The sequence below is a fragment of the Myiozetetes cayanensis genome, unplaced genomic scaffold (assembly GCF_022539395.1).
Source record: "Myiozetetes cayanensis isolate MyiCay16 unplaced genomic scaffold, myiCay2020 scf2-11, whole genome shotgun sequence".
In the NCBI taxonomy this organism is placed as follows: Eukaryota; Metazoa; Chordata; class Aves; order Passeriformes; family Tyrannidae; genus Myiozetetes; species Myiozetetes cayanensis.
The window spans coordinates 64,135,281-64,151,372 of record NW_026087411.1 but is presented as its reverse complement, the minus strand read 5'-3'; the positions used below and the strand labels follow the sequence as shown (position 1 = coordinate 64,151,372).

General features: G+C 38.4%; 1 protein-coding gene across 4 annotated transcripts in view; it reads right to left on the bottom strand.

Annotated features, from left to right (window-relative positions):
• TBC1D32 (TBC1 domain family member 32) overlaps positions 1-16,092 on the bottom strand; it is an 83,315-nt gene that overhangs the window by 12,024 nt on the left and 55,199 nt on the right. For all 4 annotated transcript variants that reach the window (XR_007628948.1, XM_050315742.1, XM_050315743.1 and 1 more), the window contains one exon: positions 4,938-5,021. Coding sequence is in view for 3 of the 4 variants with exons in the window: in XM_050315742.1 (XP_050171699.1) it covers positions 4,938-5,021 (84 nt within the window). In the remaining variant the exon portion in view is untranslated. The remainder of the gene's footprint in view (positions 1-4,937; positions 5,022-16,092) is intronic.

The window sequence follows — 16,092 nt, the reverse complement described above, 5'->3', positions numbered from 1 at the left end:
ACAGGTGCCCAAGCAGTCAATATAAATCTTTATGTTCTGTCAGTACGTATCCTCCCTCATTCTGATGTTTTTATGAAAGTTTTCTATTCTAAAACATTATTTGCACTTGGGGCAGAGCAAAAGTCATGAGTTTCTCTATGTTCTGCTCTGTCATTTGCTGTAATTTTTTAATGGTGTCATCTCCTCCAGTAGGCTACTCATCTAGAGTACTTCTGACAGTCTGTATCTCATATTCCTTGTTAGAATATATAATTGTCTATAAAAACAACTTATTTCAAAGGAAAGTATTACTATGTTGGATTTGAACTGCAAATGGAGACAATATAAACAAGACCCAAGAGTACTCACTGAAGAATGTTGTTGACTTCTCAGAGATAGGTAATCTCATGTGCAATTCCACCCTGACTATTGAACGTATATGTTATGTCATCAGTACACTTGTCGTAAGAGTACGAAATCGAAATATTCATATTAGAGCTTCTTTATGTACTGGTCATCACAAGTACTCAAGCTATGATGACCCACACTTTTAGTCCACTACCTAAACTGCTATTGGGAAAAATGGTTTCTGCTTACAGCATCTTTAAAGTGGAGGACAGTTTTTAAAGAAGTGTATTATCAAATGATGCAGGAAGAATGTAAGAATGCCCTTCTTTTTCCTTCCCTTTAAGACCAATTTGGGGTTGAAAACCTGTATTTCTTATTTGCTACTCCTTCTGAATAGCTCTATACTGATACCTTCCCACCGGTGTTTTTAAAATTTCTCAGTTCGTTACGCAACACAACCGATCCTTCAAAGATTAAGAGCTCAGTAAATGGCAGGAAATTCATATGAGATTTTGTTCAGCTGGAGAACTAAGCCTCATCTAGAAGGAGGAACACACCATGACATTTGAGTGTTATGGCCAAGGCCTGAAATCCCTGAGGTTCTGTCCCTTTGGCAGTACATGGCAGAGTTGCTTCACAGACAAAGTCCAATGGAAACAGGGGACTCGACTGCAACGTCATCTGCAAAAGTAGAGCTACCAAAAAAACCTGCCAATCACAAAAGGCTGCAGCATTCCCAAGTTTGGCAGTCTGCAACATATGGTGGAGACCAACTAAGAAGCACAGACACTAATGTATTAAATGACTCTGCACATGGAATTTCTCTGATAAATGGGTTTGTTGAAACCTTGAGGAAGCTCAGCGAATTACAGTTCAATGCAAAAGAAATATTTTGCGGAAATGTCTAAGAGAAAGAGTAAGATGTTATTTTGGGAATTTCATATCTCTAAGGCATAAATTAGTAGTATTTTACTACTATAGCTAATTTCAGTTTCTTGCTATTCTATTGCCTATTACAGCTACATATTAATGATTTGGTTTTCAATATTTTGGGGTTTATTAAGAATAATGAAAAATGAAAGCAAACTAGACAGTATTAATCCTAGGAAAGGGGTAGACAGAGATCATTAACATATAACACACAGATTCAGTCATCAATCCAAATCACAGTAGAATCATTGCTGCTAGCAGCAAGTAAACTTCATGTAAGATTTTTGTTGGTTTATAATTAAAAATTGCAACTGCATAGTGGTTTATCACATATTTTTCCTTCTCTCATCTTGAAAATGATAAAAACCCAAACTAATTTGATTTTTCCATAGTTGCAATTTTATAATAGACTGAAATCCTGAGGGGTTCCACGGCAGATGGATGACTGTGTTATTCTAATTACAACTAGCTACACGTTTACAAAGCTGTCATTTTTTAAGATAATCAATTTCTCATGCCAAGAAATATGATAAACACTGAGTATCTGTGTGCTGTGGTTCATACACTGTACATTTAGTGGCATGTAAGTGTTCCACTTCCATGAAAAATGTGACGTGTCTTCATTAAACAACTACAGAAACATTTTTAGTTCCTCAGACCCAAATTTATTTCAGAGAATGGTGGACACATGCAATTGCCAAGTGCATGTCTGGCTTACATAGATGTGGAGCTGGAAAGGTATTACCTTCATACCACTCATTAACTCTACCTAATACAGGAAAATGTCTCTAACAGTAGTTTTAGGATTTAACTTAGACAGCTCTTACATGTCAGTATAAAAAAAAAAAATACTGTGAAAATATATGGCATTCAATAATTCTCCCTCAAGAAATTGCAACACTTCATGAAGATTAGCAGAAAACTGTGGGAAATGCACTGAAATTTGATCACTCATTATTCAATAAGTGAGAAACCTAATTCTAAACAAATAAGGTTTGATCTGATAAAGATTTGAGTGTGTTTTGTTTGTCTCTCCAGTACAAATACAGGAACCATCATGCAGACTTGGGTACTCAAAGTGTATTACCCTACCTTCATAGGAATGCCACACTATATATTTTACGATGTAAAAGAGAACCTGAAATGAGTGTGAATTTAGCTATAAAACAAACTTTTACAATCAAGCCCTTTTACTGTTTCAGAGTGGAGTATAATCACAGATTCAATGTTAGTGCCAGACTTTTGTTTCATGACAATCAGCATTAATTCATTGGCCTAAACTAGCTCCCCTGGTCAACCCTTCTGAAACACCTCTCTGAAAAAGAGACATTTTAATAACTATTTTCCTATAAAACTTAAAAGAAACCCCTGATGAAAACAAGTGCTGTTTGCCTGAGTAACATTCTTTACTGGACTGGAGAACTCTTCACAAAAAAAGTCTGTGCTAATGGTATTGCTGACAGGGAAAGAACACAGTAAGACATGATGAGCCCTTCGCCTACATTTCACATCAGTTTCTTACCACCAGATTACTGACTACCCTTGAGAAGACTTCTCACTCTCCTATTTCCAAGCTTGTCTTCATTAAAGCGCATGCAATATGAAAAGCATTTGCATATGAAAACTGTTCATCAGACAACCCTTTAAATGTTGCAGCCTTTATTTGATATTTGAATAGGCAAACTTATCCAGAATTAATGTCAAATAGTGCCTGAATAGTGCCCATTCAGAAAACACAAAATGCAGTATCAGACAGACTGAGTTGTTTATCATGAAAGGAAAATCTGTCAAGCTCAAGAAAATCAAGAACTGAGGCTTTCACTGTGTTATCTTTGTCTCTTTATCTATTCTTTGGGACTTTTTGTACTAAAATATTAATTCAATGTATGCAACTGTCATGGGATTTTCAAATGTGGTCTTTCTTCAAAGTTGGCATTAAATTTTAGATAAATAATGCAGGGGTGTTGCCACTCCACCTAATCAGTGGTTTATGGTGAAATCAATTAAACAGAAGATCCAGGTTCAACCTTCCTGAACACGTTTTAAGTCCTAGCTTTGACCAAAATGTTAAGAAGGGTGGCTTAAAACTAAGGTACTCGACATCAAAGTGAAAAGAGTAAGCCTATTGCTTCTTTTCCTTAGAGTTCTTTCACATTGCATGGAAGCACTTAGCTATCATGATCAAGAAAGAGCAGGATTGCTGTGTTTGCTGGGCAAGGCGTTCGTTTGGAGGCTGCACAGATGTTTGTTCTTCCTCTAAGATAGTTTTTCTCTTATTCAAACCACAAGGGTTTTCCTGGTTTTTTAACAGGAAACACTTAGATAATCTTGAAAAGTTAGGTCTGCAGGCTATGCTTTTCTCCAAAGAAATGAGAGACATGCATTTCCCAAGGTAGAAAAGAAAATCCCACCTGGGCCTTCAATTTGACTGGAGAATGTGTGGTATTTTGAACTGTGACCTAAAGGAAGAGATGCATACTGAGAAGCAGGAAGGGCAGTCTAGGTGTCAAATAAATAATTTATAACATAAAGACATTTTGTGACCTTTTACAGGAAAAATCAAAATAATTGCATGAGTTAGGAAGTGTCAGAAATATGTAATTAGCAAGTCTTATGAGTTCATGAAATTATTTTATTGATCATTCTGACTCAAGAGAAATTGAAAAGTCAATTACAAACTAATGTAGGATGACATGAAACACTTCCAGGATCTTCTAAGAAAAAATGAAATTGTGATAAAATTGTGTCACTTCAGTAACTCTCTTCATTAAGCAAAGAGACAGATTCTCAAATAAAATTGAGGGTATTCTGTCTGCAAGCTTTCAGAAGGTAAAGATCACTATATAAAAAAAAGAGAGCCTTAAATTGCTAGAGGGTTTTTATGCTTTGAAACTTCAAAGGCAAGCCTGAAGCCTCCAAGGATACTGTGGATAGGAAAATAAAATATCAGTATAAATAAGAGACTCTCTCCAAAGCAGGCTTAGTTCTCCACAGTTCGTGGCAGAGTAAGTACTCTAAATGGCTGAACTAAGACCTAAGAGGAGTCCTGGACAAACAGTGAAGAATGAAAAGTGCATTTCCCAGCAGATATTAACATTACTTCTAAATCTTCTAATTCTGCCAGTGCTTCAAAGCATTACAATGCATTACTTTACACTCAGAATAAATCAACTTCATCATTCATCCTTTATTCTTGGCTGTAAGTGTGACATCTGTAAAAAACTAACACAGATTACTCTGACAGCAGTAACAGTTCTATAACACATATCCTTTAATGCAATATAAATTGCATACCTTTCAGTTGATTCGATATTGTGGGGCTTTCAAAAGGTGTGCCAGATTGCTTACACCATCTTAAATATTTGTGCCACCAGTTCTGCAAATCATGCTACAACAGGTGTCAACAAATACTCTGAATCATACCCTCAACTGTTCTGCATCTCCATTTTCCCATTACACACACAGAAATGTGAAACATCATCACTAATAATTATCTGTATTCTTTACTCAAGCACATTATCCTTTGCTCCAAAGTCAGGTATTTCCCACCAGTTAAGTAATGAATTTCTGAACTGTTAAAGAACATTTTAAACAACTCCCAAAATGGTACAGTTACATTTAGAAGGAAAGTAATTTAAATATGAAGAGGCTGCATGGCAATAAATTATTAGGAAACTGACCTTTATAGTTTCCCGTGCTGAAATAACAGTCCGTTCGGCTTTCAGAAAGATGGGACACGAACTTTTCAATTAATTCTGCCAGAACTGCCAAATGCAAAAACCCATTAAAGCATTAGAGGCAATGAATAAAGTGTGGAACTATATTACCTAACAAAATGACAATATGTGAGAAAGTAAAGCTATTTAAATTCCTGCATATTTATTCATGTTTTTATGGAGGAACAACTCAAAGCATGCTTTGTGCTTTCGCATTCCTAACACCATTCCTAACTTAAATTAAATTTTAATAGCTTCACTCAGAATATATTCAGTGTAAACAGAAAGAGAATCCCTTATCATCATTATATCTTCCAAGGATTACTTCAGAATTTGTTACATGGTTTCAATACGAAACAAAAATTAACTATAATTAAACTATAATATTTTACCATATTTGTCTCTGTACATAGACAGGAAAGAAATGAAACAAACAAACAAAACCCCAAATAAACCCAACAACTCTCAACAAAAAATTGACACCACCACAAAATTATGCTAAATAAAGGACATGAAGTTTTAAGGGCTGTTTACACAAACACCGAATATAAAATCCCCTCAAGATAAACCATCAAAGATAAAAATTATTCACTTAAAATTATGCAACAAGAGCACTTCCTTTGGGGAATTCTGTATTTAGAGATGACCATGAAGGTTGTTATTCAGTTCTTGCTAAGGAACTTTGAGTCTGCAGATACTGCACAGATGAGTGAGATGCTGACATCTGTTCATTAGGAAGGAAATCTTATCTCCCTCTTTGAGAGGAAGTGAGCCAGGAAGTTAACAAGAACTCTCAATGACAAATCATTATCAAAACTCTTCCTGATACCTCAGTTCTGCAAGTCTTAGTCTATGACAGCTAAGCACATGACACCACACAAGTTTACACAAAAGATACAAGGAGCCTTTACCTATACTGCATGGAGGAGGCCCGCATGAGATAAGCTTTATTAAGAATTTAAGACAGGAATAATGAACAGCTCTTATCTCGACAAACAGGATTTAAAGCATATTGATATAACTGTCTTTTCACAATAATGAAAAGCAAAGGAGTGTATTTAGAGAGCAACAAGTGCTGCTATGGGATTTCCTGTTTACAGGCTGCATGTTACCATTTCCTTGGCAGCACCTCAATTTAATAGCAGTGAAGCTTCAGTTCCTGTTCCCCTGTTCCTGTATATAACTCCATGCACCCACACGTGGTTTTGCTGGTCTTAAACCAAATAATTCGTAAAATCCTAAAATGGCCTGGGTTGGAAGGAACATTAAAGATCATCTAGTTCCACTACACTGTTTAAGCAAATAACTGTATGAGCAGCTGCAGCAGCACAAGTAAGGCATAACAATCTGTGGTGGAGGTGCAATGGAGAAAACTAGAAAACTCTTGAATTCTCCTCGTGGACAGGAAAACTATCACAGGAGACTGCAGAGCAAGTTCTTTCAGGAATGAGGAGGAGGAGAAAGACAGAACCTCCACCCACAGTCTGATGCTTGTTATGCCAGAAAAACTGTGAAAAAAAGACATAACATAAAGATAACTAACTCTTCTTCCAACCATTTTTAACTAACATACTGACATTAAATCACAATTTTTTTTGCTTTGATTAGTTGTTTAAAACCTTTACAGAAATCAATTTACGGTAAATGAGGCCATAAAAAGTTTTTAAAAGGCTGACTTTTGGTAATACTAAAGAAGTTTCACTACAACAGCTAAACATGAATTTACAGTTAGAGTTACCAACCCAACAGGAACAAAATTAATTCTGCATGGCAAAGGATTACTAAATTAAAACAAAAAAAAATTACATGTGTAATCTATATTCCTAAGCAATCTTATAGTGAAAAGAAACTGCTAATTAAATATAACATAGTTATTTTTAATCATGGTTAATAAACCACATGGGGCTAGGAAAAGCAATTTATTTTATGAAAGAGTAACAATTTATTCATTTTGGGAGAATAAACAACCTCACTAATCTCCACTAATATGCTTAGTGGAATTTGGCCCACAAACAATATACCAAATATTTGTGTAAAATGAGCAAACGTGTCTATTCCTCGAGCTGTAGATAGTAAAAAGTAGAAATTAAACTTAACATTTTTAACTAGCAACATGTTTACTGTATGACTATTAATATGGTGATTACTGAAATATGCCATACTATAATAATAAATGGGAACTATGTTAAGACTAAAATACTCCACAATTCAGAAAATTTAAAAGCAATTCAGGACACTGTACATTTCTTCCCTTTTTGCTGGAAGCTATCCGCAAGCTTGACCTAGTAGTTGAATACTTCAGTTTAGTGCTTGAGTTAATAAGAGAAGTTACAGTACAACTGCTATGCAATTTTTTAAAACTCAAGCACTAAACTGATTTCCAACATTTGAAATCATTTATCTAAGTGCCCATCAGGATCTTTGAAAAGCTTTTAATCAAGTTTGAGAGAGGAAGACACACATAAGAATTTATCAAAACACACTTGGTTCATACATAAATAGAGTGTTTTCACAAGACACTGTCTCTCCCAAAGGAATGTCCATGTGAAATGACAAGTAGCTATGTTAATTTTTGTCCTTTAATACTAAATCATTTAGCTACCATTTGGACACTATCATGGAAACTGTTTCACTGATTCTTCATATAACTGGAAAAGTAAACAAAAGAAATTTCAGTAGGTTCATTGTACAGTAATCAGTATTGCTGTAAAAGCCCAAATTCTCATGCAGAGTTTATGTGGCCTACCAATTTGGTGAAAATGATGATTTTCTTAAATTATGGTAGCTTGGCTGTATTAGTGTTGAAATTTTCAGGAGACTGGCAATCACCTAATGCAAATTTAATTCACACACAGAATAAAGAGAATTTTAATGTAGGAATGTATAATCATGTACAAAACAAATGAGTTTTAAATCACTGCAGTATGTTCATAAAATATCCAAATTCCTGAAGGATTTTTTTTTCCTTTGGTACAAAAGGAAGGTAATTGAAACGGCTTTAAAATTGCATAAGAACGCTGATTAAAAAAATGATGCGATTAAATCTGTTTTAATATCTAACGACCATGAAAGGTTATCTAATTCCTACTCTGAAAGTTTTAAGTCAAAAAGATCAAAAACTGCAAAAAGTACCAATTTTGTTGAATCCTCGAATGTAACTAGTGTTACTGGATCATATTCTATGATCATATTCCATGATCTATACTGGATCATATTCTATGATCCAGATGCTTCAGAGGAGTTTAAGGGAAAATACAAAAAAACCTCTCTGAAGAGTTAACAGTAGTTCTGCTTGACTTGTGTTAGAAGTTAAAAATTCGAGAGTGAAAATCTTGGACTGATGACTTCTTTGTAACAGTAGTGTCAGAAATTTTTAACTCCATCAACCATACTTCAGTATAATGAATGTATGAAAAACACAGTTAGCAACTCCACTCTTAATGGCAAAATCAAGGAGAACTTTCAATTACTATACATTAAAATGACAAAGGAACAACCTGCATTTTCTTTGTAAAGAAGAAAACAAGATAATAAAAATTCTGTCAGTGATTCCATTAGAGATAAAGGTTGCATATCTTCTTTATTAATGGGAAAAAACCCTTTCAACTCCTACCCAAATGCCATAATCTTTACACAACTGCATGCATATTCACATGCACTCACATGGTTAACAGGATATTCAGTTGGAAGTGGCTCCAAACTGGTTTGGGGAACACAAGAAAGAAGTTTTGATCTGCAATTATTCTTCCTCCATAACATGAAAGACCCACTGCTCCACTCTAATTCTGAAACAAGCTTCCTTGAAAAATCAAGGACACAAAAAGTAAACAACTCCTTTGTATTATTCTAAAAACTTCTTTTGCAAATACAATACTTTTAAAGTGGTCATACTGAAAAATAGGAATAGACCACAGGCAGAGTCAAGATCTGAGTGATCTTCAAGGTGGAAGATTTGGTCCACATTAAAAAGCACCTAATGGAGTTCAGTGAATCTGTGTTCTTCTTACAGAGAAGAATAGGCTCCTCTGAGGATCAATTCAGAAGAGAAATCTAATGCAGTTACCCTGATCTGTTTTTCTTAAAATCACAATGTAGGGAATTCTCTCTCATATTTAACAAGAGAGACTATGGAAGGCTAAAATGCAAGAACAAAGTTACTCAAATCGTCTTTCTCTAGACATAATGAAGACTGAAATTAAATACTTTTCTTCTTAAAAAAAGAAACACCATCATAGAATGGTTTTGGTTGGAAGGGACTTAAGAAGGTGACCTAGTCCAATGCCCCTGCAATGAGGAGGAACATACTCAGCTAGATCAGGTTGCTCAGAGACCAGTACAACCTGAGCTTGAACATTTCCAGGCAGAGGACATCTACCACCATTCTGGACAACCTGATCCAGTGGTTCACCACCCTCATTACAAAAAACGTCTTCCTTCTGTCTAGTCTACCCCCTTTTAGTTTAAAACCATTACCCCTTCTACTATTGCAACAGGTGCTGCTAAAACATTTGTCCCAATATTTTTTATAAACCCCCTTTCAAGTACTGAAAGGCCACAAAAGGGTGAAGCCTTCTCTTTTGCAGGCTGAATGACCTCAGCTCTCTCAGACTGTCTTCACAGGAGAGCAGCCACACCTCTCTGACCATCTCAGTGGCCCTCCTCTGGACTTGTTTCAACAGGCCCATGTCTTTCCTGTGCCAATGACCCCAGAGCTGGACAGAATAATCCAGGATGAGGTCCAGGGGAAGGATGACCTCCCTCAACCTGCCTGCCATGCTTCTTCTGATGCAGTCCAGGATCCAGCTGGCCTTCTGGGATACGTGTACATTGGCAGCTCATGCCCTGCTTCCCATCAACCAGCACCCCCATGTCCTTCTCAGCAGGGCTTCTCTCAATCCCTTCATACCCCAGCCCCTGCTTGAGATTAGGAGTTGTCCCAATGCAGGTGCTAGATCCTGCTCTTGACTTGTTGAACTTAATGAGGTTCACATGGGCCCACTTCTCTAGCTTGATTATGTTCCTCTGGATGATATCCCATCCTTCAGGTGTCTCAGCTGCACTGCTCAGCTTGGTGCCATCTGCAAAATTTTTGAGACTGCACTCAACGTCATTGATTAAACTGCCTATGTCATTGACAAATGTATTTAACAGCACTGGTCTGGATATGGACCTCTGAGGGATACCACTTATCACTGACCTCTGTGTGGACATTAAGCCATCAACTATTACCCTCTGGATGCAGGGCAGTGTTCTCAGTCCACCCAAGAAATCCATAACTCTCCAGCTGAAAGTTCACATAGACGGCATCCACGGCTCCTCTCTTGTCCACTGATACAGCTCCTCCATCATAAAAGGCCATTAGATTGCTTAGGTAGGACTTTCCTTTGGTGAAACAGTGCTTTCTTGCATCAACTCCCTGTCCTGCAAGTGCTTCAGCACTGCTTTTAGGAGGTTCTGTTCCATAATCTTCCCAGCCACAGAGGTGAGGCTGACAGGTTGGTAGAAGGGTCCTCCTTCCAACTGTTTTTAAACTTTTTTTCTTTATGCAGCCACCTGGGACTTCATCTGACCACCATGACTTTTCAAAGATTATGCAGAGTGGCTTGGCAACTACATCAGCCAATTCCCTCAGGACTCTGGTATGCATCTCACCAGGTCCCACAGATTTCCATACATTCAAGTTCCTCAAGTGCTTATGAATCTGATCTTTTCTTATGCTTGGAGAGACTGTGCTTTCCCAGTCCCCGTCTTGCAGTCCATCCATTTGAGAGGCATGGGAAGAGAAATGGACAGTGAAGACTGAGGCAAAATATTAAAATGTAGTATTTCACTGCCTTTGAATCCAGGAGAACCTTTCCATCAAAAACTAAAGTCCCTCTTATCTTTGCTTCCATATATAGACTGAGGGGCGATGACTGAGATAACCCTCCTTGCTGAGATTCTGGTAGCTTTTCAGCATACCTTGACAGAAGTTGCATTTACAATGCCCAATTAGGCTACTTTGATAAACTGCCAAAGTTTAGTGTTTTGTTATCTTGAATTAAAAACACCACAAGAGCACACAGCAGTCATACCTAATGAAAATATCCATTTTACTGGTTTTTTATCCCATGGGGAAAGTTCTGCAGTTACTTTAAACTTTTTTGCCACAATTGCTAAAGGCTGCAGCACAAATACATCACAAACAATGACACTGACTCAACGGATCACAGTATTTTCTGTCAATGTGTTTTGACAGAACTAGCTCAGATGATGCAGAGCTCACAAAATATTAATGGATTCCAGAACACTTTCTTGACCGTAACCACTCTGCTCCATCATCCATTTTGCTTGTAAAAACTGAAGAAAAATCCTATGTTTTCCAGTAAGTTCTCACATGCAATTTCAAGAGCTGCTATCTTTTCTTTTCTTGTTTGGTTGTGTTTTTTTTTTAAAAACCAACTTGGAGGTTAATTCATAGGCCCTAAAGAATACTGGTGATCCAAATCCAGATCCTCAGGAGACACAGGTGATGGAAACTCCAAATGACTCCATGGAGAAAGTAATTTTAGCTGAGTTTACTATCCTATCCACATACGGATATAAAGCTTGAGAAGAATTATTAGGATTTGGGGACTGAGTATCTCTCATTATGAATGCAGCTAGCACATAATTGATATGATCTCTGCAACACCCTTAGTTTATTTTACTTTGGGTTTATAGTCTCCTAAGAGAGGGAGAGGATTAAGAATGTTGAATATGCCCAGACATCAGTTGCTGATACAACATTAACTGGGAACAGATGAAAAGAGAAGCTGCTGAAGTTGAAAACAACAAATCCTTCTGCCATACCTGAAGGACAAAAAGAGGGAGATAACTGAAAAAGGCCTGACTGGAATGACTGGAAGAACCTATTTGCCTTAACATACTGTGCTTAGAACAACAGAATTTAGAAGCTGGTTTTCTACAACATGTTTTGCTTTTATACGACCAAGAAAAATCCCACACTTTCAGTCCTGACACATTAAAAGATATATAAGTCTGAGGAAGGTTTGAATCTCCTTTTAGCAGCTCAATAAAGCCTTTCAAAACTGGGTCTTTGTGTTTGAGCACAGAAATTACCTAAAAGCTACAGTAAAAGGTGATGTTTTAGCAGAGAAAAATGTCAATCCAAGGATAAAGATGGACATTCCCAAAAGTAATGCATTACCAGAGCATTTAGCATGAAAGTGTTGACCAAGTCAGTGTGAGAGCAATCAACATCAGAAGCATGAATTAGAGATACTGGTACTATACAGAATTTTCTGATGCAGTTCAAGCAGGTTCTATAGATTCAGCATCTGGTAATCCTGACACCAGATCACAAAATATTTGTAATAAATAAATACACACTATACTATACAGCCATTGAATCCAATGTTGTCTTTGCTCATTATGTTCTGGTTCAACTTTCGTTAATGTCAGTCGCCCTTAAAAAGGGCCCACTACAGGAAGCACAAACATGCATCTTTGTTCTGTAAACCTTGGAGATTGCTCCATCTGTAATTACAGAGAAAGTTTTGATTTCTGGGCATCTGGACTGAATTCTCTCAGTCCTCTGAAATTTGGGAAAGCTTCACAGGCTGCAAAAGATACATAGCAGCACAGCTGTCTCTCTTAAAATGGATTCAAAGAACATAATGTTGTTCCACACCACAGAGCTGGCAGATATTTTCCTGCTTCTGAAATATCTCCAAGCACATATACAACATCTGAAGAGCTGTGCGTCCACATTAAATTACGAGTACTTCCACTGAGTTCATATTACTATAATTTTGTAACGTGTTTTCATTTATTTTCTGTTTAATTATGCTATTCAGTTTCTGTTTTCATGCTTAACTTTTTGTATTATTTGTGAAAGCACTTGCAGATGTCCATGTGAGGCTTAACAACAGTTCCACAGATACTTTCTTGTTGACTTTTACTCCCAGTTCCGTCTCAGTTGGAAACAGTTGTCCAGAAGCAAGCATAATTTTTTGCTTTGGGTTAAGAAATCTTAATGACTCGCCTTAATTCCTCATTCCAGATGGTACCTCCAACAAAGCTGCAGAAAACAAACTACATAGGTTTGGAGGCTATGTACAGATAACTACAAAACACGAGATGAAATACCATTCCTTTTCTTTCTAAGGCACCTACTTTAAATGTGTGTTGTTTATTGAAATAAGTATGGCTTTTTTCAGCAAGTAAGTGTTTTTAGGTGGTGGAACACAGATGAACAATTTTCAACAAAAGTTTCATATAATCCCAGATGAGATCAGTCTAGAAAAAAATGTTGCTTTCAAATTAAATTGGTTTTACAAAGACTAAATTATTTGTGCTTCAAAATACGAAACATCAAAAAAATCCCTCACTGAACTACAACATCAGAGTCATACAAGAAAAGTAAAAATACATTTTCGATAGAAAAATCTAGGGTTTTTCTCATTGCTGTTCTTCAATTTATTTTTCTTATACTAGGAGAAGCTCATATAAAATACATTCAGCTATTTTTGAATGGTGATGAATCTCTATTTATATACCTGTTTCACAAAGCTGCCTGAATAGGTGCATTTGTGGATGTGTACAATATGATGTATGTTACTAAGTGTATATATGCATTACATACAAATATCTACATATTCTGTTACATATGTATTCTGTCTACACACACATTCTTCCAAATGGAATGTGAAAGCTCTGATTTACAGTCCCCTAAGACTACAGACTCAAGCTTGTTTCAAATAAGCTATAAGAACAGAAAGCTCAGAATTTAGAATCATTCTATAATTACTGACTTTAACCACAATATACAAATGACAACTTTAAATCAGTTTGTGTATAAATAACTTAATCTTGTGTTCGGGAGGTTTAGGTTGGATATTAGAAAGAGGTTCTTCACCCAGAGGGTGGTTGGGCACTGGAACAGGTTCCCCAGGAAAGTGGTCACAGTACCAAGCCTGATAAGAGTTCAAGAAGCATTTGGATGATACCCTTAAGCACATGGAGTAACTTCTGGAGTTGTCTTGTGCAGGGTCAGAAGTTGGACTCAATAATCCTTCTGGGTCCCTTCCAACTCAGCATATTCTGTGATTCTGTGAAACTGCTGTATAACTTTTATACTGCTATATAATTTATCATAAAATTCAGATCTCTTATGTAAAACAAAAATGGTGGGTTACTTCTATCCTTTATAGAAGATCCTTCATATGCCTTTACTGTCAGTCGTATTAATTCCATACCTAAATAATATAAAGGGCAACACAAAGTTAAACTACATACTGACCATCTGACCATAACCAGAATCATAGAATCATAGAAACAACCAGATTGGAAAAGACCTCTGAGATCATCAAGTCCAACCCTTGATCCAACACTGCTGTGGTTACTAGACCATGGCACTAAGTGCCACATCCAGTCTCTTCTTAAAAACCGCCAGGGACAGCGAATCCAACACTTCCCAGGGCAGGCCATTCCAATGCCTGATCACTCTCTCTGTAAAAAATTTCTTCCTAATATCCAACCTAAACCTTCCCTGGCAGAGCTTAAGATCTTGCCCTCTTGTCCTCCTGCCTGGGGAAAGAGACCGATCCCCACCTGGCAACAACCTCCCTTCAGGGAGTTGTAGAGAGTGATGAGGTCTCCCCTGAGCCTCCTCTTCTCCAGGCTAAACAACCCCAGCTCCCTCAGCCTCTCCTCATAGGACTTGGGCTCAAGTCCCTTCACCAGCCTGGTTGCTCTTCTCTGGACCTGCTCCAGCACCTCAATATCCTTCCTGAACTGAGGGGCCCAGAACTGGACACAGCACTCCAGGTGTAGCCTCACCAGTGCTGAGTACAGAAGCAGCAGCACATTCCTGGTCCTGCTGGTCACACTGTTCCTGATACAGGCTATGATGCCAATGGCCCTCTTGGCCACCTGGGCACACTGCTGGCTCGTGTTCAGCTTCCTGTCGATCCAAGCTCTCAGGTCCCTTTCTGCCTGGCTGCTCTCCAGCCACTCTGTGCCCAGCCTGTAGCGCTGCAGGGGTTGTTGTGGCCAAAGTGCAGGACCCGGCACTTGGCCTTGTTGAACTTCATTCTCATTGGAGTCAGCCCAACCCTCCAGTCTATCCAGGTCCCTCTGTGGAGCCCTCCTGCCTTCCAGCAGATCAACACAGTCCCCCAACTTGTTGTCATCTGCAAATTTGCTAACGATGGACTCAATCCCCCGATCTAAATCATCGATAAAGATGTTAAACAGGACTGGGCCCAGCACTGATCCCTGGGGACACCACTGGTGACCGGCCGCCAGCTGGAGGCAGCCCCGTTCACCAGCACTCTCTGGGCCCGGCCCTCCAGCCAGTTCCTGACCCAGCACAGAGTGCCCCTGTCCAAGCCATGGGCTGCAGCTTTTCCAGGAGTATGATGTGGGAGACAGTGTCAAAGGCTTTGCTGAACTCCAGACAGACACATCCACAGCCTTCCCTCATCCACCAGGTGGGTCACCTGATCATAAAAGGAGATCAAGTGGGTCAGACAAGACCTGCCCTTCCTAAACCCGTGCTGGCTGGCTCTGATCCCTTGTCCATCCTGTAGGTGCCATGTGATTGCACTCAGGATGATCTGCTCCATAACCTTGCCAGGCACTGAGGTCAGGCTGACAGGCCTGTAGTTTCCCAGGTCCTCCTTGTAGCCCTTTTTGTCGATCGGTGTGACATTCCCCAACTTCCAATCGTCTGGGACCTCCCCAGAGAGCCAGGACTGCTGGTAAATGATGGAGAGTGGCTTGGTGAGCTCTTCTGCCAGCTCCCTCATCACCCTAGGATGGATCCCATCTGGTCCCACAGACTTGTGAAGATCCAAGTGGCTCACTGTTTCCTCCTGGATTACTGGGGGGCTATTCAGCTTCCTGTCTCTGTCTACTAGTTCTGGAGGCCAATTGTCCTGAGGACAACCTGCCTTACTGTTGAAAACTGAGGCAAAGAAGGTGTTAAGTACCTCAGCCTCTTCCTCATCTTTGGTGACTATTTTCCTCTCCATGTCCAACAAAGAATGGAGGTTTTCCTTGCCCCTCCTTTTGCTATTGATGTATTTGCAGAAGCACTACTTGTTACTCCTAACAGAAATAGCTAGATTGAGTT